The sequence below is a fragment of the Antechinus flavipes genome, chromosome 1 (assembly GCF_016432865.1).
Source record: "Antechinus flavipes isolate AdamAnt ecotype Samford, QLD, Australia chromosome 1, AdamAnt_v2, whole genome shotgun sequence".
Classification (NCBI taxonomy): domain Eukaryota; kingdom Metazoa; phylum Chordata; class Mammalia; order Dasyuromorphia; family Dasyuridae; genus Antechinus; species Antechinus flavipes.
Window position 1 is genome coordinate 712,941,643 of NC_067398.1, and position 27,161 is coordinate 712,968,803.

Below are 27,161 nucleotides of genomic sequence, written 5' to 3' on the forward strand. Positions count from 1 at the left end.
GCCACTTTCTGTTCTGAGACCCTTCCCAGTACTAACATTCTCCATCCTGAGGCCCTTCCCAGTGCTAACACTCTCTGTTCTAAGGTTCCTCTGCCGTTCTCCGTTCTGAAGCCCTTCCTGGTACTAACATTCTCCATTCTGAGACCCTTCCCAGGACTAACACTCTCTGTTCTAAGGTTCCTCTGCCGTTCTCCGTTCTGAGACCCTTCCCAGGACTAACACTCTCTGTTCTAAGGTTCCTCTGCCGTTCTCCGTTCTGAGGCCATTCTTTGCCCAGAACATGTGAGCTCTGCAGTGCCTACTGAAACACAGATCTGCGCTGGCATCTCGATGTTGGCTGTTTAACCGGAGAGAGGATCGGCTCTTACTTCAGGGACAGGTCACCGCCCGGGCCTGGCAGATGGGCATCTCTAGCTCACCCGTTTGCTTCCTGTCTCTGAGCCTGGGCCCCCTCCCCTCCTTCTCCCACAAGCGGAACACTAGGACCCCCTTGTTTGCCTCGGTGGGCACAGAGAAGAGCGTGACTTCAGCCCTTTGTTGGGCACCAGGAAGGGCGCTGGGGAAGCCCGGAGGCTGGCATGATTTTCAGTCTGCACCCGACTGGCCCCAGAGGCTTTTCCTGTTGGGGCGGGGTCCGAGGCTCCCAGACTTGGGCACCGGGAAGGGCCCAGCGGCTGCCGGCGGGAAGCACTCTCTGGGACCCCGGATTCGCTTCCTCTCGGGACCTTGTTGCCCGATGGCTGGCTGCTCTCCCGGGCGGCAGCGGCAGGAGCCCAGGCACAGCATCCGGAGGGGCTCCTGTGTTTTATTTCTTAGCGTTCAGTGTGCCTTTGCCGGAGGCTGAGTAATGTTCTGTGCCTCAGCTCTCCTGACTGTAAAATGGGGCCATAGTCTCTCCTTTCCCACCTACTTGACTGAAAATGATCCCGGGGCAAAGAAAAAGGGGCCGCGGCTCCAGGAGGGGGGTGGGGGAGGGGGAGGAGCGGAGGGAAGGGAAGGCGGCTGAAGCTGCGCTGGCCAGTCCGGCCTGTCCGAGCCCCGGCACAGCCCGGGGAGGGCCCGTCAGCGCCCGAGGCCCAGGGCCCGGCCGCCCACTCTCCCGAGGACAAGCCAGGCCCGGCTCGGGCTCCTCCTTCCATTTGGACGTCGCCCCCCTGACCGTGTGATCCTGGGCAAACTGCTTCCGCCCAATGACGCCGGTACCGCGGGGATGCGCCCTCGAGCACCGCCCGGGGTCCGCTGGGGGGGGGGAAGCAGTGGGACTGATACGGCCTCAGGTTTGCGGTCGTTGTTGAGAAGCTTCGGGACGAGCTTGGGGCGCAGGCGCAGAAACGGCGCCTCCCGCTGGGCTCCCGCGCCAAGGCCGTCTTTGCTGGGGGGCTGCGGGCCCCCCCTCCCCCATCTCTGTCCCCAGGCTTCCCTCAATGCTTGGCCCCGCTGAGCACTTGCTTCCTTGCCCGCACCCAGCAGGTGGCGCCAGAGGGCCGCGTCTACTCGAGCCTGACAGTTTCTAGCTGAACTTGATGGCTGGAAGCGCCACAGCCGGGCCCGGCTCCCTCCTCCCGTCGCGCCTCCAGGGGGCGCTCCGGCGTCCGCAGCAAGTTCGGGCCCCTGGCGGAGGGAGCGTCCGGGGCAAGGCCGCCCCTTCCCTTTCCCTTCCCGGAGAAAAGGCGGCTTTGGGCCGAGCATCCTGCACATTGTGGCCCGGATCCCCCACGGGAGAAGCCGGGAAGGGGCCGCCAGTCTGGCCCGAGGGAGGAAGGAAACACCCCCGGATGGGGGGCACCGGGGAGGGGAGGCTTCCGGGCTCCCTGGGGCGCTGTCCTGCTCGGGCGGCCTAGACTCTCTCCCGGCGCCCCGGCCGTCCTCCAGCTCTGACAAAAGCCCCATCTCTCCCTGCGCCATCCGGACGCCCCGAGGATTTCTGCCAGTGCTGGGAGGGCCCTTCCCGGCACCATCATTCATGGGCACAAACCCCGGGGGCCCGGAGCCCGGCTCAGCCGCGCAAGCCGCCCTGGCACAAGCCCCTCAGCACCCTCCGGCCTGCTCTGGGCTGGCGAGGCCGCAGGGGGCTTCAGGGCGGGGCCGGCGAGGCCGCAGGGGGCGCCAGGGCGGGGCCGGCGAGGCCGCGGGGGGCTCCAGGGCGGGGCCGGCGAGGCCGCGGGGGGCGCCAGGGCGAGGCCGCGGGGGGCTCCAGGGCGGGGCCGCGGTGGGCGCCAGGGCGGGGCCGGCGAGGCCGCCGTGGGTGCCAGGGCGGGGCCGGCGAGGCCGCGGTGGGCGCCAGGGCGGGGCCGGCGAGGCCGCGGTGGGCTCCAGGGCGGGGCCAGCGAGGCCGCAGGGGGCTCCAGGCCGAGGCCGGCGAGGCCTCAGAAGACACACACAGACAGACGCTCGGTGCAGTGGAGGCAGGCCCCGGCTCTCAGTCCCAGCCGGACTCCCCCTGCCCAGCCTTCTGGGCACCTCTGTCCTCCAAGTCCGGTGGGGGCCCCTGGGATCTCGGCAGAGACTGGCCGGGAGTCCCGGCTCTGCCACCGTCACTGTGTGACTCCGGACCCTCTGTGCTCTGGGCAAACCTCAGCCCGCCTCCGGAGCTTCTCCTGCAGGGCGTGGGCACGCTGGGCCCCGCCCGGCTCCAGGGGCAGCAATGGCCGCTAGAGGGCCCAGGCCTCCGCTTTCCCCTTCCTCCCCAGACGGGCCAGGCTCCCATCATGACCGGCTCCGTGCCTCAGTGAGGGCCCAACTCAGTCACCACGGGAGGCAAATCCGACTCCATCTTCCACCGGCGGATTTAATGCAAAGTCCTGTAGGGCTCAGACAAGACTCTGGGCCCCTCGGGGCTCAGGACTGGCCCGGCTCTCCTTCCCCTTCCCCGGGGCTCCTGAGGGACCTCCCGGGAGGCTGGATGAGTGGGGGGAGCCATGGATTCGGAACCAGAGACCTCGATGGCACTCCTGGCCCTCGGCTGCCCGGCTGGGGGCCTCCCTCCGGCCTCCTGTGTAAGAGAGGCGAGCTGCGCCTGGGGTCGCCCCGGGGTTTTGGGGTTTGGGTGCTGGCAGCCCCCCACGGGGGCCTTGTGCCGGGGGCGTTCTGACCCACGTGGTGGCTTGGACACACATTCTGCCCCTGCCGAGGGCGGCCGACTTCCTGGTTTAAATAGGTTTCAGCCGCCGGGTCTTAGGATGGCGACAGAAAAATAAAGTGGCAAAATCCGTTCTGTTCCCAGGGTCGGAGCAGCCTTTCTGGTGGACCCTCTCACAGACTTTGGCATAAAGAACATTTCTTCTCCTCAAAGCCTCAGATGGGGGCTTCAGCCGTGGAAATGGGGGTGGCAGACACCCCCCACCCCAGCCAATTATCCATGGATCCTCCCTACCCGGTCCCAGTGGGAAGTGCAGGCCCTTTCTCTGGCAGGGCTCCAGCTTGTGCAGGACAGAAGGGGCCCAGGGCTGGGCTGGAGCTGGTTTCGCCCACTCCTCCAGCTCATTCTTCTGGGTCCTGCTGTGCCAGTAGGCACCGAACGCCACCTGTGGTCCTGGGACGGTGGCGTGCTCTACAGGAAGGGCTCCATTATGTCGGCTCTCGCAGTGATCCTGTCCGTTATAATTAGCTCTTTGCTTTCCTAGGAAAACTAAAGATTATGCAAAGTGGCAGAGGGGGCTGTGCCCCGGGAGCCGCCTGAAAGCCAAGCCTTGATTCGAAATCCAGGGCGCCCCGGCTCCCCCAGGGACGGACAGTGCTCACGGGGTCATACACGCACCCAGCCAGGACGCACTCAGAGCCAGCGGGGGGGAGGGGGGGGAAGAAGGGGAGGGGGAACAGGGCTGGATGCCTGCCGGGGGCCAAAAGCCTGAGGTCACAGCAGCTGTCGGGGAGAGGGGCCTGATGCTCCCCACGGGTCAAGGCTGACACGGCGCCCGCCCTTTTTGTCACATCGCGCAGCCTCTTGGTGGTGTAACCCAGTGGGAAGTGCCCCGGTGTGGCAACGGGCTGTGGGGCCTTGTCTGAAAGTGCCCCCGCCCCCACTCTCACACACACACACACACACAATCACACACATGGGCAGCTCTAGGGTCACCCACCCACTGCAGACACACTTGGGGAGAGACGGTCTTCATTCACTTTGTTTTCCAGGGGGACGGTCAAGCCAACCTCTTCATCAAAGACCCAGTCATAAAAGACGAGAACCCCATAAAGATGGCAGCCCCGTTTCGTTCGTATTAGAGATGGCAAAGAGACACAAACAAACACTCCAACAAGCAGGCGCGGCGTCCGCCAGGCCACGGCCGGGGGGAGGGGGCGGCCCACGGGGGACGCGGCAGCAGGCGGGAGGAGGGCAGCACGTCACGGGCAGCGGGCACCGGGCGTGGGCTCTCCCCGTTCCTGTTTGTGCCCAAGCAAATGTGAATTCTGCAGGACACTCCCTAAGAAAGCACCATTGGGAAGGAGGCTCATTTTCAAAACGAGTATTCTTGCGGAACCGTGTTGGCTGAAGAGTCTCCCCCATCCCCACGCCCTGTTCACAAGCATCAGCGCCAGCCCAGGGAGGACCATCCTGAGCTCTGAATACAGACACAGCCCCTCCTTCCGTGTCCCCTCGCCGTCACCTCCTAAGCAACATCTTTCTTGATTCCCTCAGTTGTTCTTTCCTTCTGTCTTTGTCTCTCTGTCTCTCACTTTCTCTGTTCTCTCTCTGTGTCTCTGTTCTCTTTCTGTGTCTCTGTCTCTCTCTCACTGTCTCTGTCTCTGTATCTCTCTGTATCTCTGTTCTCTCTCTGTCTCTCACTGTCTCTGTCTCTGTATCTCTGTATCTCTGTTCTCTGTCTCTGTCTCTCACTTTCTCTGTTCTCTCTCTGTGTCTCTGTCTCTCTCTCGTCCCACCTCAGATTATCTCCTGTTACCGCATGGGCCGTACCCCTCTCGCCAGCAGAATGTGCACTTCTGGAGGGCAGGGACCGCTGGATTCGGGGTGTCTGGGTCCCCGGTGCCCCCCACAGTGGAGCTGTGTGGCTACGTGTTGTACGGCCCTAACGGGGCACTGGCTAAGGCCGGGGTAAGAGTGGAAGTCACAGGAGCCGGACCGTCGGGGATTTCCCGCCCTGCCCCCTGAGCTCCGAGGTTCAGCTGGGATCCCTGGGCTCCCTCCCGACCATCTCGTGTATAGGAGGGGAGACCTCGGCAGCCAAACAAGGAGGAGCCAGGAAGCCCGAGGGGGAGCTGGCCCCTTGTCTCTGTTCCCGATTTCCAGGGTCAGCGCCCCTTCCTTCACACCTGGGCCAACCGGAACCCCTTCCTTTGTGGCAGGGCCCTGCCTCCCTCCAAGGGACTGTCAAGATGTGGCTGCCAGTCAGTTGCTAGGCAACCAGTGACGGGAGCGCCGGCTGCCTCCCAGGATCGGGGTTTCTCAGCGGGAGTCCTCACCCACCTGCCCCTACCGGAGAAACCCTGGGGAAACTGAGCGGGGGGCGCCGTCCCGGGGGCTCTGGGGGAGGGGGATGGGCGCAGCCGATCCCCCCTCTTCTGGACGCCTCAGCCCCAGGGAGGGGTCCATGCTGCAGCCTTTAGGAGAGGATGTCAAAGCTCCTCTCGTTCCAGAAAGCAACCAGGGATTGTGGGGAAAGCGGCCCATGGCTCCTCTGCGCCAAAGAGGGCCTTCTCCTGGCCTGGCCGCTCCCCGTTTCGGAGGCCGTCACCTCACCTGGTGGACAGGCCCCGCTCTGGAGACTGCCCCGCCCTGTTCCCTGCCCGGCCCGAGCCCGCACTCACCGGTTGAAGAGGTGATTCCGGCTGACCATCCTCAGGAAGCCGGTGGGGTCAGTGACGGAGGCGAGCTTGCTGCTCATCTCCTCAAACTGCTGGTCCATGATGTCTCCGGCCTCGCTCTCCGTCTCGCTGCTGGCACAGGGTCTGCAGGGAAGGCAGCCAGAAGGACGGACGTCATGGAAGGGAGACCACGGCCCGCCCCCCGGGAGCCTCCTGGGCCCGGCTTCCGCGCCGTCCCTCCCTTCTCCGTGCCCCCGAGAATGGGGGGCTCCTTCCCAGTGCCCAGACAGCCCCGGGGAGAAGCGGCCCGAACCCTGTGCCGACCAAGGCCCGGAGCCAAGTGCCCTTGGTGGGTCTGCACTGGCCGGGGCTCGGGGCTCGCTGTGACTGGGTACAAGTCCCAGCTTGGAAACCTCTCAGCAGGACAGGAGGCCGCTGGGCCGCCTCCCACCTGAGCCTGCCCAGACCCTGAATGACCGAGCCTTGTCTGGCCGGGGGCTTCTGGGAACCCCATAAGCCCACTGGAGTCATCCCCCAGGAGACCCCGGATTAAGTCCTGTGAAGGTTCAGCACCTGCTCCCCTAGATCAGTGGGATTCGCCCCCATTCATGGGAAGGTCTTCCAGGTGAAAATCAGCCCCCCGCAAACCCCAGGGTCCCCAGCACTTCGGCCTTCCCCCAATGTTTTCCTCCGTGACGGACCTGAGCGCCGGGGCCCGGCAGCCAACAGGTGGCCCTCAGCGGGCGGGCCGGCTCCCAGGAGGCCAGAGCTTCCAAATGGCCCAAGGGAGGGGGCTTGGAGGTAGGGGACGGAGGGAGTCCCACTGGCTGCTCCGAGCGGCTCTTTCCCCTAAGTCCCGCTGCAGGGCTCGCGGGGTCTCGGCCTAATTTCTCGCTGCCTGGGCTGATCCTGCAAGGGCTCCTTCCAACTGTTTTTAGTCTTTTTTGCTCACGTTTCTATTCTCTGTCTGGTGACCTCGGGGGTCAGGGAGGCTTCCTAAGCTGCTCCATTTTCCAGGGGAGATGGCTCTGACCTGCCCGAGGTCACGCGGCTGCTAGGTACCCACGGAGACGGGCTCTCTGCACCCCTCACGCTGCCCTCCTCCTGGCCCTCACCAGCCCTCCCTCTGTGGGTCAGAGCTTGAACAGAATGGAAGAGCAAAGGGTGACCTGGGCTTGCAGAGGGACATTTCTAGCCTCTGGAGCCGGGGCGGGAGGTCCCTGCCCCGCTGTCCCTGGTAAAGGGGTCGGGAAAGGCACGGGACCCTGCAGGGGGCTTCTCGGCCCCTCGGGGGGCATCAGAGCAGCTCTTGGGCTCAGGGACAGGCGGCCTTCCGCAGGCCGCCGGTGGCTCAGCTCTGACAAATTTTTGCTTGTCACTCAGCAAGATATGAAGGGGAGAAGAACGAGCTGGGGCTGGCGCTCTCCTCCATCACCTTCCCCAGCTGCCTTCACACCCGCTTCTAATTCCTAACGGGATTACCTCCTGTTTCCTGACACTCCAGCACTAAACCCAGAGGGAAAAACGGCCAGGTGGTGGAAGGGATATCTGAGGCAGTCTCTGAGGGCTTCCCGGGACGGGCAGACGGGGATGCCAGCGGGGGCTGAGGAGTCTGGCGGGGGGGGGGGCAGCCCTGGCCAGGCACGTCAGAGGGGGGCAGTGGTCCAGGTCAGACGCCCGCCCTCCAGGGTCCCTCAGCAAGACTCGGCATTCCTCCACTAGCTACACGTCTCCTTCTACATCGAGGATCCCCAGCTCTGACCTGTGCCAGGGGGGCCACGGGCACCTTCACCCAGCCCCCAGCTCCGACCCGTGCCGGGGGGGGCCACGGGCACCTTCACCCAGCCCCCAGCTCCGACCTGTGCCAGGGGGCCACGGGCACCTTCACCCAGCCCCCAGCTCCGACCTGTGCCAGGGGGGCCATGGGCACCTTCACCCAGCCCCCAGCTCCAACCCGTGCCGGGGGGACTATGGGCACCTTCACCCAGCTCCCAGCTCTGACACAGCCCGGGGTAGCGGGCAGCCCCAGCACGTTACACAGGTTGGTGTTGGAGTCAAAAGAAAAGCCCAGTGGGCCCAGCGCAGAGTTAGGGCTGACTCCGGAGGAGCTACAGTTGGCCGCGGATGTCCTCCACATCAATGCCATTGGCCCTGAACCAGCGGGGAGGCAGCCCCCGAACCACGCTCCGGGGGAGTCCACGCCGCGGCTTGCCTGTTTCCCTGCCACGGAACGTGGCCCACAAAGGAAGGCCCGGGCTCCCGTCCTCTCCTGGCACTAATTCTCACCGTCCCTTTGGTTCTTTTGCTGAAACTGTTTTGAAGTCAAGGGCTTTGCTCCAAAGGACAAGAGCGGCTCGTTAGGAAGGCGCGCCCGCAGATCCCCACAAAGGCGAAGTCCCGCAGGATGGCGGCCGGGGATGCAGCGAAGCCTTTGAAGGCCGCTTTTCTGAGCCCGCGGAAGCCCAGGGACGGCTTTCCGCGCCAAAGCGCCGTCTCCACGACAGAATGTTCTGTGTGAGGAGCGCGGGAAGCTCACCCCCTCGGACGCAGCTCCCCCTCTCCCCCCGGCGTTCCAGAGCCCCAGTGACAACTATAAAGGGAGCCGGAAATGGAGGGAATGTTAGCGGGCCCCTGCCCGCCGTGATGCTGGCGCTCCGTCTGGCCCTGCTCACACCTGGTCTCCCCTCTGCATTTCCCCATGATGGAGACCCAGCTGCCGGAGACGAACCCAAAATCCCTCAGTGAGTGCGGACCATGGGTCAGGGGCCCTCGGAGCGAACGCAGCAACACAACAGGGCCCTCCAGCCCCCGCTGAGCAGTGTGGCCCCCCCACATCCCAGCGGGCACCGCGACAGGGCCCCCACATCCCAGCGGGCACCGCGACAGGGCCCCCACATCCCAGCGGGCAACACCACAGGGCCCCCCACATCCCAGTGGGCACCGCGACAGGGCCCCCACATCCCAGTGGGCAACGCCACAGGGCCCCCACATCCCAGTGGGCAACACCACAGGGCCCCCACATCCCAGTGGGCAACGCGACAGGGCCCCCCACATCCCAGTGGGCACCGCGACAGGGCCCCCACATCCCAGTGGGCACCGCGACAGGGCCCCCACATCCCAGTGGGCAACACCACAGGGCCCCCACATCCCGGCGGGCAACGCCACAGGGCCCCCACATCCCAGTGGGCAACGCCACAGGGCCCCCACATCCCAGCAGGCAACACCACAGGGCCCCCACATCCCGGCGGGCAACGCCACAGGGCCCCCACATCCCAGCAGGCAACACCACAGGGCCCCCACATCCCAGCAGGCAACACCACAGGGCCCCCCACATCCCAGCAGGCAACACCACAGGGCCCCCCACATCCCGGCGGGCAACGCGACAGGACCCTCCAGCCCCCGCTGAGCAGCGTGGCCCCCCCCACATCCCAGCGGGCCGGCGTTTCCAGAAAATCTATCTTCACAGAAAGACGAAACAGACAGAAGGGAGAGCTCGTCAGGCACTTCCTCGCAGCATGTGCCCCATCAGGAGTGATCAGTTCAAGGCCCGGACAGTGAGACAGGCCCGGAGCAGTGGGACTTCCTCCCCCGAGAGGGGTGGCTAAGGCCTCTGGCAGCCCAAATGGGTGGGAGGCAGGGACAGAAGCCCCCTCTGCTCTGGAAAATGGCCGCTGAAGAGCTGAGAGGAACCGGAGATGCCGGTGCCGGGAAGGGGAGAGCCCCAAACCAGGGCGGCAGCGGGGCTCACCCCCATCCCCGGTTCTCCTGCGGTCCCCGGGGTTTACGTGCTTTGGTCAGACCCGGCTCTCAGGCCCGGAACGCGTCCCCTCCTGGTGGGTGACGACCGCCCCCGGCTCCTCCGGGCCACGCGATTGGGAGCAGGTCCCTCCCACTCTATAATGGGGATGACAGCCAGGATCTTCCACGGCGCTGCAGGGGGTCGGCGCAATCTGAGCTTCTCGCCAGCCCTGGGCGAAAACAGGCTCAGAGGAACGGGGCGGCCGCCGGCCAGAGCCAGGAAGGGCCGGGCCAGCGTCGGAACCCAGGTCTCCCCAGGTCCAAGCGCAGACGGAGGCTCTCCCGGGGCCAGCCCCACGACAGGAGCCGTTTTTGCATCCCCAGCACCCGGGCAGGAGGCATAACGACTTCCTGACTTTCTTCACCCAGAACTTTGGATAATAAGATTGTGGATCTAGAGCTGATGGAAACCTGAGATGGCGCAGATTAGGAAACAGGGCCCAGAGAGAAGGGCTTGGGCAGAGCCAAGCAGAAGTCCGATTTGGAGCCTGAAGGATCCCTGATTTGGGAGGCCCTCAGAGAGCCCACGAACGTGGAGGCCGATGGCACTGGGGAGGCCCTCAGAGAGCCCACGAACATGGAGGCCGATGGCACCGGGGAGGCCTTCAGATAGGCCATAAACATGGAGGCCGATGGCACCAGGGAGGCCCTCAGATAGCCCATGACACGGATGCCGGGGCCCTGGGGAGGCCCTCAGATAGCCCATGAGCACGGATGCCGGGGCACTGGAAGGACCCCACCGAGACCATTCCCATGAATACTCCGCATGCATTTTGACTGAGGGACCGCCCCCCCTTTAGGTAGTTGCAAGTAGTGATGGGGGAGTAAGAACAGCTTTCAACGATTCACCCCCCAATCCTGATGGAGCACCCGCTCCACGTCTGGCACTGCGCTAGGTGCTACAAGTACAAACAGAGGGATGCGCCTCCCATGATTCACAGAAGAGAAGAGGTGACAAAGGGAAAAAAAAAAAACCACCTTCAGCAGAAGAGACGAGATTTGTAGTTCTGCGAGCGGCAGCCTGAGCTGTTTAAGAAGCAGTCCCGGGCAGGGCCGAGCCGGCCAGCTTTCGAGCCCAGTTTCCCGGGTCAGAAAGGTCTCCCGTCGCCATCTTAAGTATTGAAGTTCTTACATTCTTAAACTCCAAACACCCCCGAGAAGAGCCTGGCTTTAAGCCGTATCTGTCATGTGTATCTCAGAGCGCCCGAGGTTACCGACTCGCTTCTGCGGCGGCTTTTGAAGGCGGAGGGAAGGCTGAAGACGAGCTTTGTCGGCTCCACTCCGGTGACTGGTGATGGAAAGTCTCCTGTTTGGAACTCTTGAATTTCTTTCATTTTCCCAGAGCCTCGAGATCTAAATCTCTCTGACGCGGCCCAGAAGTTATTATCGTTTCTTTTCACTAACTCGGGCCTTTGTCATCCGCGGGCCCGTCTCTTTGGAAAAGCTGCTATTTTTATGTAATGGGATTTCATCCTTTGCTTGTGTATATTATACCAGGAAATTTCCCCCCGTATCATCTCCATACCTCTAATCCATATTTTTATCTACCAGCTGTTATTTATAGAACCTTCCTTCTGTGAGTCTCAAGTCAAATGACTGTATTTACTCTCCCTGCCAGGAGTCTCCACACACACAGGAGCCATCATCAATAAGCTCTAAGCCCGGCTTCAGTTTTCAATCCTGTTTAAAAATACAAATCTTCAAAGGATCCTTCTCCCCGAGTTCCATTTTCCCGGAGCCTTTCAACCACAACCCCGTCCGGCGATCTTAATTCACCAGCAAGAGGCTCCCGGCGCGGACGACCGACGCCCCGCTCCCCTCTCGGCCCCCGCTCCCTCCTTTCCCGGATTTATCTCCATTAATAAACATCTAGACAATGAAAACGAGTCCCGAGCTGCGGCAGGAGCCGTACCGGCGAGCTCGCAAGGTGGACGGAGGAGCCTTTATCAGACAAGAGTTGGGCCATCTCCCAGTCCCATCTGGGGGATTAGTTCATAGCATCGTTGGGGTTCAGAACGGAAGGAAATTAAAGGCGATTTATCTAGCCGGAGCAATGGCCGGCTGTATTGGAAGATAAAGTTTGAGGGGACCAGGTAGCGCCATGCAAATGCTGCCTTCCAGCTGGGGTCACTCACCCAGAATTTCAGCACAAAGCGGGGGGGGGGGGCGCCATCAAAACGGGAAGGGGAGTCTGGTTCCTAAAGAGTTTCATTGGGAATAGAGTTTTCTGTAGCTCAGTGGACAGAGCCTTGGGCCTGGTGGAGACAGGAAGGCCTGAGCTCAAATCCGGCCTCAGACACTAATTAGCCGAGTGGCCCTGGATGAGTAATTTCACCCTATTTGCCTCAGTTTCCTGGGGAAAAAATGGCAGACCACTCCAGTACCTTTGCCAAAAAACAAAAACAAATGCTTCAAAAATGAGCTTGCAAAGAGTTGGACACGGCTGGACAATGAGAGTTTTCTTGCAGGTTTTTGCTCGTGGGGCTGCTCATTCTCCCTTTGCTCCTCCCGTCTGGATTATGCAACTGCCACCCTCTTCCTCCTCTCCCTCCTCCTCCTCCTTCTCTCCCTCCTCTCCCTCCTCCTCTTCCTTCTCTCCCTCCTCTTCCTCCTCCTCCTCCTCCTCCTGCTCCTCCTCCCCCCCCAAGTCTTTGCCAGCCCATTTCCCCAAGAAACCCTCCGAGGCCAATCCCCCGCACTCTGCCTTCCCTCAGAAGAGGGTTTGTCCCCTCCCACCCTATAAGTGGTCAGTTTTATTCTGTGCTACCCGGGCCCTCTGGTCCTCCCTCCACCCACAGCCCCAGGAAGGTCTTGGGGGCAGCGGGAATGACAGTGGCAAGCCGATGCCAGGAGACGCTTCAGTCCCTCCGCCCCAGACCCGAGGACGCTTTCTGAGACTTCCCGAGCTTTCTCGTGTCGCATGGAGAGCCTCTTCAGGGGGGCCTTCGGGGGACACTCTCTCCTCACGCCCCCGGCCAAGGGTTTTCCCGTAGTGACGGGCAGTCTCCTGCCAGAGTCTCCTGCAGAGTCCCACTGGCTCAGGTGACACAGGAAGGTCGGGTCAGGTGGAAATCCAGCCTCGTGGCTCCTTGCTGTGACTCGGGCCCCAGAGCCCGCCTGGTTTTTGCCTCAGCTGTCCGTGACAAGGGCAACAGTCATTTAAAAACCTTCCTTGTCCAAATGTCCCAGGAAGCCCAGGAAGCTGGGCCGGAGAACGAACGGCTTTTCCTTGGGGGGGAGGTCTTTCCAAATGCAGAGGGGCCCCACGGAGACAGACCCAGCGCGGACTGTCCCTTTCCCAGGCTGGAGACGGTTCCGAACCGATCCCTGCCTCCTTGTAAATTTAGGAGGGGGCAGGGGCCCGGCCTGTGGTGAGGGAAGCGGCTTCTCTCTCTGGCGACAAGATAAATCTGTCATTTTGTCCTTGTGAGCGAGGAAGGCCTCCAGCCTCTTGTTTTATTGATGCTTGGGAGCCGATAATCAATGTCACAACGAGAGAATGGGGAGAGACACGAGGGGACGGGATTCAGAGAGGCGGGGGGGGGCGGGGAGGCCCCGCACCTCCTCCCCGGGGGCCTCTGGACTTTGGGGTGCCATTTCTGGGAGACCGGGTCCCCTCGGGTGCCCCCTAAGGAGCAGCTGAAGGAACCGGGAAGGTTCGACTTCAAGAAGAGAAAATTTGGGAAGAAACTGGAGGATCCTTATGGGTCCCGGGCTATTGAGTGGGGCCGGCTCGGACCCCCAGGGGCAGGCCCCGAGTCACAGAGAAGAGGCCGGAGGGGCTCCAAGGCTCTGCCCAAGAGGTCAGGAAAGCCCAGAACAGAATTAGGAAATTGCAGGAGCCAAACGTCCCCTGGGGTCGGGGGGTGCCCCAAACGAGGGACTGAGGGGGATCCCATGTGGCCCCAGGAGTCCCAGGACCCGTAGTTGGAGAGCAGGATTTTTGGGCCTTGCACCTCGCCCAAATCCCCGAAGCTCTCTGGATTTTGTGCCGTGGGACGCTGACTCCTTGCCTGCCTCTCCCCCAGGCCCACAGCTCCAGCATCATCACACGGACATCTGGGTGACAGAGAGCGCCCCAAGGAGGCTGATTCCTGCTGGGGCGCTCACCCCCAACGGCACTACCACAGGGAGCAAAGGCGGGGGGAGAGGAGAGGAGAGACCGGCCGCAGGGTCAAGGGAAGCAGCTCAGGCCGAGGCTGGGATGGAGGCTGCAAAGGTGGGCTCAAGGAGGAGCTCAGAAAACGGGCAGGGCCACTTATAGGGGGAGGGGACAGGGCCACCTATAGGGGGGAGGGGACAGGGCCACTTATAGGGGGAGGGGACAGGACCACTTATAGGGGGAGGGGACAGGGCCACTTACTGGGGGAGGGGACAGGGCCACTTATAGGGGGAGGGGACAGGGCCACCTATGGGGGGAGGGGACAGGGCCACCCACAAGGGGGGAGGGGACAGGGCCACTTACTGGGGGGAGGGGACAGGGCCACTTATAGGGGGAGGGGACAGGGCCACTTATGGGGGGAGGGGACAGGGCCACTTACTGGGGGGAGGGGACAGGGCCACTTATAGGGGGAGGGGACAGGGCCACTTATGGGGGGAGGGGACAGGGCCACTTATAGGGGGAGGGAACAGGGCCACTTACTGGGGAGGGGCTGGGAGGCCGATAGCTAACAACAGAGGGCAGCAGAGCTGCCTGATTCTCTCCCTTTTTTCCTTCTCTTGAGGTCCTGCCTTTGGGGGTGGGGAAGGAGAGAACTCGAGAACCAGCCCGAAGCCTCTGGGGGAGCAGAGGGTCACCCTTGGTGACCTCCGGGCACCGGGCCCAGGCCGAGCCTCCACCCGGGCAGGGCAGGCCGTGGAGGGCACGCCGAGTGCCCGTGGCACGGAGAAGGCCGATGTCTCGGCTGCCCCGGAAGGAGACAGAGGAGGGCCGGGGGCCTCACCCGCAGTGTCTGGGCAGGTCCTGGGATCTCCCTAAGGAGAGGGTCATGGGGGGAAAGGGAAAGCGTGGCACCTCAGGGGTCGCTCTGGGAGATCGAGCCCCCTCCCCTTTTCAGTGGGCCCAGGGCAGCAGCAGATCAGGGGGGGCTCCCCGAATTTTCTACTGGTTAAAGTAGAGCCTCCAATGTGCAAACCTCGGGCCATTTTACAGAAAAGACAGAGAAGGGGGAACGACAATCCAGGTGGGTGGGCTTTATACTGACAGGGGGGATCATGGACCCCCATGAAAAGGGCAGAAGGGACAGAGGGGACAGAACAGGCAGAAGGGTGAGGGGACAGATCTGGGCAGAGATGGGCATGGAAGGAGCAGAGAGGATTCCTCCCTCCCTCCCTCCCTCTTTCCCTCCTTTCTTCCCTCCCTCCCTTCCTCCCTTCCTTCCTTTTTTCCTTCCTCCCTCCCTCCCTCCTTTCCTTCCTTCCTTCCTCCCTCCCTCCCTCCCTTCCTTCCTTCCTTCCTTTTCTCTGTTTCCCTCCCCCGACTCTTCCTTTTTCTTCCCTTTTACTCTTGCTTTTTAAAAGGCCTGAGCTGTGGCCGCCTTGTCTTTGATCTTAAACCACCAGAGCTTTGAGGTCTCCTACAAAGTGGCTGCTGCTGGGAAAAGGCCTGGAACAATCCCGGTTCTTCCCCACTGCGGCCCCGGGTCCGGTGCTCCTCCTCCTCCTCCCCCCGCCAAGCTCGGTTTCTCCCTGGGGGAGACGGGGGGCACCGGCTGCTTTGCCAGCTGGGGGCGTCTTCCTCCCGTGAGCCTCTCATCACTCTTAGGGACATGGGCTGTTTGCGCAGCGGGATTGAGCGGCAGGGGCTGATGGGGCAGTGGAGGCGCCAGAACCGGCCCCCTGCGACCGGCTTAGAGACTGGTGACGCACAGGCGGAGGACCGGGTCCTGCCAGGCTACGGCGGACAGGGCACGAAACTTTGGCGGGCCTTGTTTTCCTCAACTGTAAAATGGGGGAGTAACGTTCAGGGATTCACAGGATTTAGAGTCGAAGGTTGCCCAAGAGGTCATCAAGACGGAGAAGCTGAGGTCAGAGAAGGGGAAAGACGAGGCTACGTGGCCGGAGGAAGAGAGGCCCCGCGTCCCACCTGGGCTCTCCCCAGGACGGGCACAGGACGCGAGGCAACCCCGGCGGGCCTGCACCCAGCTCTACCCCGGGGGGGGCTGCTGTGGCTGCAGTTGGGGTCTTCGGTAACTTGTACATTTACAGATATTATTCCTTGGAAGGGTCCCATCTGCCAAGAGGCCATGACAGAAGAAAAAGGTCCCCAAGCCCTGCGACCAGAGGGTTTTTTTGGTTTGTTTTTTCTGAGGCAGTTGGTGTTAAGTGACTTGCCCAGGGTCACACAGCTGGGAAGTGTTAAGTGTCTGAGGCCACATTTGAACTCAGGTCCCCCTGACTTCGGGGCTGGTGCCCTATCCGCTGCGCTGCCCCTGCTACAGTTTTTAGTGTTCTTTCTTTCCTCAATCTGACATTTATTTACCTATTTATACATCTGTGATAAGTCAGTCACTCAATTGAAAAACTACGTTTTACAAACACACACACACTTATTGAGTCCTCCTCGTCCTTTCCCCCTCCCCCTCTTCCCCACCCCCCCCCCCCCCCCATCTCACTGGCTCCTGGGAGACAGTCTGCCTCGTTGAATTGTGGGCCGGGGCTGCTGCAGTCGGCGCTGACGTATTCCCCGCGGGCTGTGCTGCTGCTTCTCCCCATTTGTCCCTCTCCCCTGAAGTTCAGAGGGCCCCCCATAAGTTACGTCCCATCGCCCGGCGTCCCTGAAACCTTCGTCCTGGAGCTTCCCAAACAGCGGCCGCTATTACTGCCGCCCCCCCCCCCCCCCCCCCCCGCTCTCCCCCCACCTTCCCCTTTCTGGCTTTCTCCTCCAGGGCAGGCGGGAGCACAGGAAGGAGGACTAGGATCGCTTCCTGAAGTGAATGAATTGGAGCCACCATGTGACTTATTCCATATAAAGAAGCCCCCCAGGGCTGCCCCCACTGGGGACCTGGCATCCCCACAGCTCTTTGTCTCCCTCTCACCCCCTTCCCCCTTTCTGGGAGGTCCCGCTCCTGGGCTGCCCCCAAAGGGTGCTCCCGGCTCCTGGGGCTCAAAAGGCAGCTTTCTCCAGCGGGGAGCACGGAGGGGATGAGGGTTCGAGCCCACACTGGGCCGGCGCATTCGGAGCACCCGCTTGTGGCCCCACTGGCTGGGATGACAAAAGTCATGGCACACAGTAGGCCCTTGGTAAACCGCCTGGGCTGCTGCTGCTGCTTCCCTGCGGCTTTTCAGAGCTAAGACCCCCGGGTCCGGCCCTCCGCCCCGCCTTTCCGGGGAGCGCTCCCTGGATTTGAGCTCTCATCCAGAACGGGCCGAGGACGGTCGGGCTTTGTCTCCCCCCCCCCGGGTCCCCCCGCTTGCTCCAGCCTCCGGCAGCCGCGTCCCCAGCGCTGCCGTCAGAGCGGACGAAGCTCCCGTGGGTCACGCTCCTCTCCCGCTGACCCGGAGCTCGGCTGCCTTCTGGGACAAGGGGCCGGAACCGCCTCCTCCGGCGCCAAGTGACCTCATGAGGGGCTTTCGTCCTGGGCCCCGGGTGCAGCGGGGACAGCCGGGGGCTGCGCCAGCCCCTCGGGGTCGGGGCTTTCCCTGCTCCCCTGGGGTGGAGGAGGCCGGACACAGACACGGAGCTCCCCGTTATTGGCTCGATGTGAGGATTCCACGTGAGGGTTGGGGTTTTCGAGGAATCTGCCCTGTGCTTCCTCGTGCCCAGGATGTCGCAGGAGGGTTCTGACTTTGGCCTCTGGCTCTCGGCTCCAAGCCTCGCGCAGGCCCCGGACCAGTCCGCCTTTTCCCGGGGCCTCCCCCTCTCAGACACTAGCAATGGCTCCTGCTTCCCAGGGCCGCCCTCTGCTTCCAGCTCTGGCTGCTCTCCCCGCTCTAGCCCGAAGGACTGTCCCAGAGCCCTCGGAGGCTGGAGCGCCTGGGACTCGGCGTGGGGGCCCTGGCTCCTTCCCGGGGGGGCGGGGGGCTCTCTCCCCCTTTCCGTTCAACTTCCTGCGGAGCTTCCTCCTGGGTCTTTCCTCTTCACCCTGTTCCTATTGTTGCCCTCACGGAACCCGGCTTCCCCCAGGGGGCCACGACTGAGTGCTCCCTGCAGCACGAGCTGCTCCTCCCCGGCTCCCCAGCACCCAGGCCAGTAAAGGTGGGGTCCCGGCTCCTTCGTGGGCGCCTTCCCTGCGCCTCAAGCACCCCCGGAGCTCCCTGCGGATGATGGAGCCGAGGGCCTTCCCCCCAGGCCCAGGTTAAGCACCGCGGCCCGGACAGCTCCCCCAGAGCATCCTACAGAACAAGACTCCGGGAGAACTCCCAATCCCACCTCGGACATCCCGGTGCCCGGGCCGTCCCTTCCTTCCTCGCCCTCTCCATCCCCTCTGCCCCTTTCACCCTCTCTGCCCTCTGCCCCTCGGCTCACCCCGTCTCCAAATCCACAGCCCCAGCCTGGCCCAGCCTTTCTGGACCTTAGTTCTTGTGAACCTTGGCCCCCAGCCCCTCGGCCCCCAGCCCGTTGGCCCCCAGCCCCCTTCCGTTCCTCATTCATCGCACTCTCTCTCTCATCCCCAGCCTTTGCCTGACCACCCCCATGGCCCTCCCTCCCAGAATCCTCCTTTTCCTTCCAGCGCCACCCTCTGGCACGAGGTCTTTCCTGAGCCCGCCCCTCACCCCGGCTGCCAGAACCCGCTCTTCCTCCCAAACAATTTGTTTTCATTCATATTTGCTCTTTATATTAAATATACTTACAACGTTAAGGTTCCCTAACTACAGGAGAAGGGCAGAGGCCGGTTCATTCTTGCACTTGTGTCTCTAGGCCCGATAGGCTCGGGGGCCTCAGCCAATCAGGGGTCACCCCCCCATGCCCAGCCTTTGCCCCGTTACAGCTGCCTCCTCCACAGTCCACAAAGCTGCGGATCTGAGACACCGACGCTCCTTCCATGGCTCCCTATTTCTGGTCCTTGGCCCGGCCTTCAGAGCTCTCCCCCAGTGTCCCACATCTCCGGTCACATCCACAGCCCGTCTTATTTCCCGTCCCCGGCCCTGCCGGCATCCCCGGGCCTCACGTCTCACCCGGAGGCCTCTGCAGGGCGTCCACGGCCCCTCTGCCTCCCAGGGGCCCTTGGGGGGGGGGCACGTTCTCTCACCCGGAGGCCTCTGCCGGGCGTCCGCGGTCCTTCTGCCTCCCAGGGGCGCGGGGCCCTCGGGAGGGGCACGTTCTCTCAGCAAGCCTCTCAGAGAGGGCCGGGCAGGAGCTCCCTCAGCTGGGGGGTCTCTGAGGGAAGGAATTCCCAGGGGCCCCTCCCTTTCCTGGCCTGCCTCGCCCCCCCCTTGGGAGGAATCTCCAGCTCCCAGAGTTTTGTTCTGGCCCTTCCACCCCCAGGACGTCATCACATTTTATGGGGTCCAACAGAACCCGGACCCTGGGCCTCCCCCAGCCTCAGTCTTCCTAACCTTAACCTGAGCCTCACCTCGGGCTCCTCTGCCTCCCTCCCCCCGCTTTCCTGCGCCTGCTTCTCGTCCCCTCCTGGCTTCTCCCACCCTTGACGCCCCTGCCCGCGGTCCCGCAGGTCAGTCACGCCCCGCTGGCTTCAGCCGCCGTCATCTCCACAATCCAATTTCTTGGCTCATTTTCTCGAGCTGCTCCGGAGCAGTGTCCTGTCACCCCGAGCTGGGCCGCGCCCCAGATTTATGGGTCCTGAGGGCGTCGCCCTCCGCCCGACGCGGCCTCTCCCGGCGCCCTCCACCATTTAATCTTCGTAAAGAGAAAGGAAGCCGCTGCCTTAAATAAGCAGGGAGGGGGCGGAGGCTGCTCCTTCCTGGGACCCAGACGCGGCTTCCCCCAGGGAGTCTGGGAGGGGAGGGCGCCTGCGAGAAGACGGATCTTGTCTGACGCGGGGAGAGAAAGCTGGAAACGCACAGCCCTTATTTACCCAGAACAGGGGCTTTCTCCCTTCTGCTCGCTCTCACCGAAGAAATGGCGCCTTGTCCCGGGGGGGCCGATCTCCCTTCTCCCTGCCCGGCTCCCCTCCTCCCTCTCGTGGGGGGTGAGGATGGGGGGCAGGAGGGCCACGCCGTGTCTTATAGATACATCAATACGCTTGTGGGTGTACACACAACTCACACACATGCACATGCACACACACTCACTCACACTGACACTCACACACACTCACACGCACACACGCACACACACACACTCACACACGCACTCTCTCACACGCACACACGCACACACTCACTCTCACACACACTCACGCACACACACACACACTCACACTCTCATGCACACACACACTCACACGCACACACATGCTCACACACAACTCACGCACACACACTCACACACACTCATTCACACACTGACACTCACACACTCACACGCACACACATGCACGCACACACACACACACTCAGACACTCACGCGCACACACACTCACACTCTCACACACACTCACGCACACACACACACACTCACACTCTCACGCACACACACTCACACACACACGCACACACACTCACACTCACAGCATTTTACCCTCGCTACATCTCTGTGTGTGTATCCGTACATATAAGTACACAGACATTCAAACCCACGGGCACATTTAGAGATGTGCTTCCAGGGCCCCCGATCTGCGTCCCCCGACGACGCCATCCCGGACCAGTTCTCACTGCGTACAGTTCGTGTTTATAAATTAATACAAATGAGGACACACGAGTTTAAAGCCCTTTTTCGTGAGGGGGCAGGTGGGGACTGCACCGGTGGGGGGCGGAAAGGGGAGAGCTTTCCCCGAGCATCCCCCACTCGCCAGACTCTGCGCTAATCTGTTTGCCCACGTCCTCGGGTTATTAGAAAGCCCTAGAATTTAAAATTGGATCTGACCTTAGGGGTCAGCTAGGGTGGGAGCTCCTCACCGGGCGGGTGCTCGAAGAGCTCACTTCAGAAAACAATTCTGATTGGGTTTGGGCCCACTCCGTGCCCCCCAGAGCCCTCCGTATTTTCTTTTAGGCGTTTACGGATGTGCCGGGAGAGGCGTCTCCTGCCAGAGGGTCACCGCCACCCCCTCACCGTGGCTCCCGGCCGGCCGCGGGGCCTCTGCACTTTCCAGGTGAAACCTGAGGTTCAGAAATGGCAGCGGCTGCCCGAGATCAGTGCCAGAAGGCCGGGCCCGGAGCTCGGGGGTTCTCTCGGCAACGTCCGGGGCCTCCTGTGCCGCCCGCAGCAATGGCCCTGGGAGACCAGGCGGGGTGATCCGGGTGCCCCGGACAGCAGGGGAGGGAAGCCTGCGCCAGAAGTCCCGGTCTGGGGTCCCTTCAAGGCTTTGGGGATGGGAGTCCCTCTCCTCAGGCTCCCCAGAACTGAGTGGGCAGGGGTATGTGAGCAGCTCCCAAGGCTCACCTGCAGCGGGGCCGAGTTTTCTAAGGGGCCCAAGAGCCGAGAGGCTCAGGGCACCCCACGTCTGCACCCACGTACCCCAGACCCCCCCCCGACTCCTCCTTCTGGAGCACCCACCTCCCGTCCCCAAAATGGCCTCCACCGGGGCTCTTTGTCTCCACTAACCAAGATAAGAGACACGAGCCGGCGGAGAGACCCGGTGCCGGGATACACCTTATATATTATTTAAGGCGTTTGTGCCGCTGGGACAAAGGCGGCTCCGAGGCCCCGCGGGCCTTTTGTCAGCGGCGCGCGTGACCGGCCCGGCCCGGCCTCCAAAGGTTTCTGCTTCCGACGAGGGCACTAATATTAAAGAGCCAAATGACCCCTTTAAGAAATGAAAAAGAGATGAGGGTTTAGGATAATGAGAATATTATAGCCAAGCTCACACTGTGTCTGCTTTTAATGGGAGTCACACGGCTGCGACTCCGGGTAATGCTGGGAGAGTGCCCCCCTCAGAGTTATTACACATTCAGAAACCCACCATCTATCACCATGAAAATGCAGATTCGAATCGCCTGTGATCCCCTTAATGAGGAAAGGGGGGGCCTTTATTTATAATCTGCTAAATCGAGGGAAAGCGAGCAACGGGGAAATTCTGCAACGCGCCTCTGAACGGAGAGCCCGGCTCTCAGAACCCGGGGCACAGGTGGCCACGGAGAAATGACGGCTTTTTATTCCGAGGGCCAACTGCCCCAAGCTTTGGCCCAGCTCAGGGCGCGGAGTAGGTACCTAATAAGTGTCGGCTGAAATATCTGGAGAGGGCATTTGGAGTTCGGGGATACGGTGGAAAGGCTGTCTCTGAGGAGGTTCTAAAGGGACTTTGGCAGCCAGCTGATTCAACCCCCCTTATTTTTATAATAAAGAAACCCCAGTATCTGGGGGGGGGGCTGCCCGGATGCCTCCCCAGCTTCCCTGGGGAAGAAGCAGCCTCTCATTAAGGCCTACCAACCACTTTCCTCATCACAACTCTGTGAAGTACTTTGATGCCCATTTCACAGATGAGTGAACTGAGACTCAGAAAGGTCGGGCCATTTCCCGGAGGTAAGCGGTGAGAGGTGGAGGCGACCCCCGGACTGGGGCAGAGCTCTGCCCGCTGGGCTACACTGCCCCTCCCCCCATCACATCGCTCCATTCACAATTACGCACTCTCCAAGTCAGGGTCATTTTCCTAAAACGGCTCTGCGAGGTGGGCAGCCCAGTCCCACCCCACTGACCGCTCTCCCCCACCATGGCTTCCACTCCTAGTTAACTCCGTGTCCTGATGGGGCCCGGCGGCCCCCTGCCCACTCCAAGGTCCCAGCCCAGGGATAGGGGCGGACAGAGCCAGGCCCGGGGCTCGGACCCTGCGGGTCCCCCTCCAAGAAGGGCCTGTCCAGCTGGTGCGGAGCTGCCGCCCGCCCCCTCCCCCGGATGCGGCCCTGGGCTGACGCCCATCGCCCCGGCTTTGGCAGCTGCGCCAGCGCAGCGGGGGGGGGGGGGGGGCGCGGAGCAGCCGGGGCTCTGAAAGCCCCTGTCAGGGGGTGGGAGCCCCGCCCCCGATGGTGATTAGCTAGTGGGGAACATCCTCCGCATCTCACAGCGGCCTAAATCACAATGATAAAGACAACAATAAGCGCGGGAACAGGAAGAGCCCCGCCCGGCCCCGCGGGGTGAGGCTGCTCCTGCCAGAGCTCCCGCCGGGCCCAGCGGGGGGCTGGCCCCGGGCCTCAGTTTCCACGTGGGGAAAACCAGACGGAGTCTCGGGCTGCAATTCTGCTTGCCGCTCCGGCACGGGCCGGCAGGGGGCGCACGGGTCACCCCCAGCTCCAAGCCGGCCCCGGACATCCCTGAGACGCCAGACCCGGACAAAAGCACCCACAAACCGGGGCGTGCACGCGCGGAAAGGCGCTGGGGGCTCCCACGCAACAACGTCCGCAGGCACCCGGAAGTAACTGGGGGGGGCGTTGCAGACCCTCCGGGGCTCGGCTTTGCCCGCAGGCGCTCCGGCCATCGCTGACCCTCCCGGGGCTCAGTTTCCTCCGGGGCTGACCCTCCGGGGCTCACCTCGGTCCCTCAGCCCCAGGAACCTCCCTTTGAAGGGCAGAGCCCCACCCCCTTCCCCTCCATAAGCCTGAGAGCAGCCGGTCTCTGGGCCTTGGAGCGTGAGTCTGTAATCCCGGGCGGACTGAGAGCGGGAGGGCCCCTGCCCTGCCCGGACCATCCCCGAAGGGCCTCCCGGCTGCAAGTTCGGGCACGTGTTCCACGCCGGGGCCAGGAGCGGAGAGGATGGAGCCGGCCCGCGTGGGGAGCTCTCCAAGCCCCGCCCCCCAGCCCAGGAGGGCACAAACTGCGCCCGTGACACAAAGCGGCAGAAGGGGGGCTGCGGCCTCTGCGAAGCCTCCGTGTGTTCCTTGCTTCGTCTGTACGTTCTAGAAAGGCCCCCAGAGCCCTGGAAGCCAGAGGGGCTCGGAGCTATGGGCCTGGCCCGGGGCTTTCTATGCCGTGTGTGATGGGGAACCTTTGGCCCCGCGGGGCCTGAGCACTCACCAGGGGGCGCTGTTCGGGCCATCTAACCGCAAAGAGAGATTTTCTGTCCCGCCCGCGGAGCCGCCCGTTCAATATTTGTTTCTAGGTTATGGGGAGGAGCAGCAGAGGGAGAGACGGCTGCTAGGGCGGGGGGGCTCCCTGGGACGGGCCTGCCCGCAGCGGCTTACAGAGGACGGGCTCTGCGAGCCCTACCTGGGCACCGCGAGCCCGTGCGGGAGCCCACAAGGCAGGGAAGGAGGAGGCGGGGAAAGGCCGGGCCATCCCGGGCACGGGGAGCCCGAAGAGCGGACTGAAGGAGAGCCCACCATGTCTCAGAGAACGATGGAGGAGCGCTTGGGGGGGGGCTCCCTGACAAGAGGCACCGTCCTCCCTGGAGAGGAGGCGGCCCCGCACTCACTGAGGGGCCTCAAGCAGAGCCGGGACAGACGGCCCAGGTTGGGGAGATTGTGGGAGGGGCGCTCGATGCCGGGGTCCCCTCCAAGCTGTGATTCCGCTGAGACCTGTAGAGCCACTGAGATCATCTCCCGTGTTCCTGCGCAGCGTCTCCCCCCTCCTCCAGGCTGTTCTGCTGGGATTGCACTTTTTAGTGGTTACTGAGTCACCGAGGGGAATAGTTTTCTCCCAACAAGAGCCTAAGGTTGAGTCACTGGCACCTGAGGACCAGCACTGTAGGGCTGCGCAGAAAGAAGCAGAAAGAGAAGAAATAATCTCTACGATTCACCATGAAATTCCAACACCAAAGGGAAAGACAAGGCGTGTTGCTGTAAGAATGGGCAGCCCACGGGGCCCAGAGCCGTCCACGGGGCCCAGAGCCATCCACGGGACCCAGAGCCGTCCACGGGGCCCAGAGCCGTCCAAGGGGCCCAGAGCCATCACCGGGGTCCAGAGCCGTCCACGGGGCCCAGAGCCGCCCACGGGGCCCAGAGCCGTCCACGGGGCCCAGAGCCATCCACGGGGTCCAGAGCCGTCCACGGGGCCCAGAGCCATCCATGGGGCCCAGAGCCGGTCACAGGGCCAGTCCCTTCATTCCACAGATACAGAACTGAGCTGATTTGCTGAGCCTCCCGAGTAATCAAGAACAGAATTGTGTGGTGTTCTTGTTCTTCTTTAAAATAACATAATGATGGTTCTTTCTGGGAGAGAGCAGGTTTCTTGGGAGGTTTTCTGGAGGCAGCTTTAGTTTCAGTTGAAAATAAATAATTATTTTCCCAAATGCAGCCAGCTGATAAAAATGCAAACCTTTATTTTCTCCTTCCAGACCAGCCCGGTTAGTTGAGGCCTCTCTCTCTGCTTGGTTCTAAGAGCTCTTGCAGCTTTGTCCTTTGCTTCTGCCTCTGCTTTCTCCAGCCTCCAGCCAGCCAAGTGAAAATGGAATGACTCTCTCTTGCCTCTGAGAGAGAGCTTCTGGCTCTCAATCTCCCAGAGTGCTCCTCTCCGACCCCAGTCAATGTTCTGAAGTAAAACTCCTCACTCAGAGAGGGCTTCTGGCTGAACTCACTTGCCGCTCCCCTCTCAATCTAAATTCAGCTGAACTCCCGACTGAGTCCGCTTCTTATATATCATCTCCCAAAGGTGACTCCTCCTTCTGGAGGCACACCTAAGGAGGTGTGAATTCCCAAAGTTACAAAGTTTGCTTTGTGAATCTCCCACACTTGTGAACTCCAATGAGTAAAGGTGTGAACACAAGCATTGTATCAATTTGTTCTACTTAGTACCTTGTTTCAGGTTCTGGCCCAAAACATCTCCTTGTAAGATCAGTGATACTGGACCAGGCGAAATTAGATAATTCTTGTCTCTATCAACTCTAATGACTTAACAATTTGTAAAGATTCCAACAGAATTGGGCTCTGAAGCCGGATCCTTGGACTTTCCACTGGAAAATCCAATGGCTTTGGGTGATTCCTAGAATGTCACCAAATGAGGGAGTGCCAGCCTGAAGGTGCCACAGAAACGCTGCTCTGGTCAAACTGAGGAGCCCACAAAGGAGACAGAGTAAGGAGAGTTTCCACCTGACATTATGAACCTCCAGGACTGGAGCTGAGTTGGGGAACAGCAGGGTGTGCAGAATGGGGGCTCGCTCATGTTTCTACCCCCGACTAAGTCTCCTTTGAACATCCACAAAAGAGGGAGAATGAGTCTTGTCTCACCTTCTCAGCATTGAGGAGATCCAATGAAATGGTGATGGTCAAGTCCTCTGGCGTGTCCTGCTCATGGGAAAATGGAAGCCACAGCACTGGGCAACCCAGAGATGACCAGGGCTTGGCGTCGGGGAGATCCGGGCTTGAACCCTTCGGGCACTACTAGCTTTGGGACCCTGGCAAGTCACCTAACCATCAAAATCTCTGCTTCCTCCTCAGTCACATGGGGCCATGAACACCGGCAGCAAACCTCTGCTTCACCAGGTGGTTGGGAGGTTCCAAAGGGCATGAAGGGCTGGGGGGACTCAGTAACCCTAGGACCCTCACCCTCAGGAGTGTGTCCTCTGACAAGATGGAACTTTCCTCAATCTCTCACAGACTTCTGCACAACCTGGCCCTCAAGCCATTGTTGGGCCCATGAGCCTTTTTTTCATGGATGGACAAGAAAAGTCCAAGAATAAAAATAATGGAGATGAGTGAGCTAGAAGACGTCCCACCTAGCGCCCACCTAAGGATGCCCAGGGCGACTGCTAACTGCTGTGCTTGGGCTTTTGGTATGTTCTTCCCCAAGAGAGCATCATCAAGGATCTCCATCATCAGGAGTGGAAGTTAACAAATGGCCCCCTGAGTTCTATTCTATACTGGGGAAACCTCCCAACCAGGCGCTGAGGACACAGGTGGCCCTCCACGTCTCCACCACCCCTTCGATCACTGGTGGCGGTTTGTAATTGTCTTTTTAAATGTTGGCACATCCTGCTGTCTTTTAGCACCAGGTGGATGACTCCTAACCCACCTCACAAATACAGAAATGAAAAGGACGGATAGTCCAACCAAGGAGACCATCCTGTGATCATTAGCAATCAAATCACCAATCAGCCCATGGTGTTTGTCAGGCTCTGGGGATACCAGGAGGAAGGGACCTTCTACTGAGGCAGGCAACTGGGGCACAAAGAAGTCTGCTCAAAATAAATACAAGGTCATGCCCAGGGGCAAGTGCCAGCCTTGGTGGGCATGGGAGGAATCAGGGAGGGAGAAGTTTGTACAAAATAAATACAAGGTCATGTCCAGGGGCAGGTGCTGGCATATGGTGGACAATGAAGGAGTCAGAAAGGAGGGAGAAGTCTGTACAAAATAAATACGAGGTCATGCCCAGGGGCAGGTGCCAGCCTTGGTGGGCATGGGAGGAATCAGGAAGGAGGGAGAAGTTTGTACAAAATAAATACAAGGTCATGCCCAGGGGCAGGTGCTGGCATCTGGTGGACAATGAAGGAGTCAGGAAGGAGGGAGACGTCTATACAAAATAAATACGAGGTCATGCCCAGGGGTAGGCCCTGGCATCTGGTAGGCATAGGAAGAATCAGGGAGGGAGAAGTTTGTACAAAAAATACAGTCATGCCCAGGGGCAGGCACTGGCATCTGGTGGACAATGAACGAGTCAGGAAGGAGAGAGAAGTCT

General features: G+C 61.6%; 1 protein-coding gene across 1 annotated transcript in view; it reads right to left on the reverse strand.

Annotated features, from left to right (window-relative positions):
- Positions 1-27,161, reverse strand: part of TTC28 (tetratricopeptide repeat domain 28) — a 224,000-nt gene that overhangs the window by 31,430 nt on the left and 165,409 nt on the right. Inside the window, exon 11 of the mRNA XM_051973038.1 lies at positions 5,764-5,904. Within this exon, the coding sequence (XP_051828998.1) occupies positions 5,764-5,904 (141 nt within the window). The remainder of the gene's footprint in view (positions 1-5,763; positions 5,905-27,161) is intronic.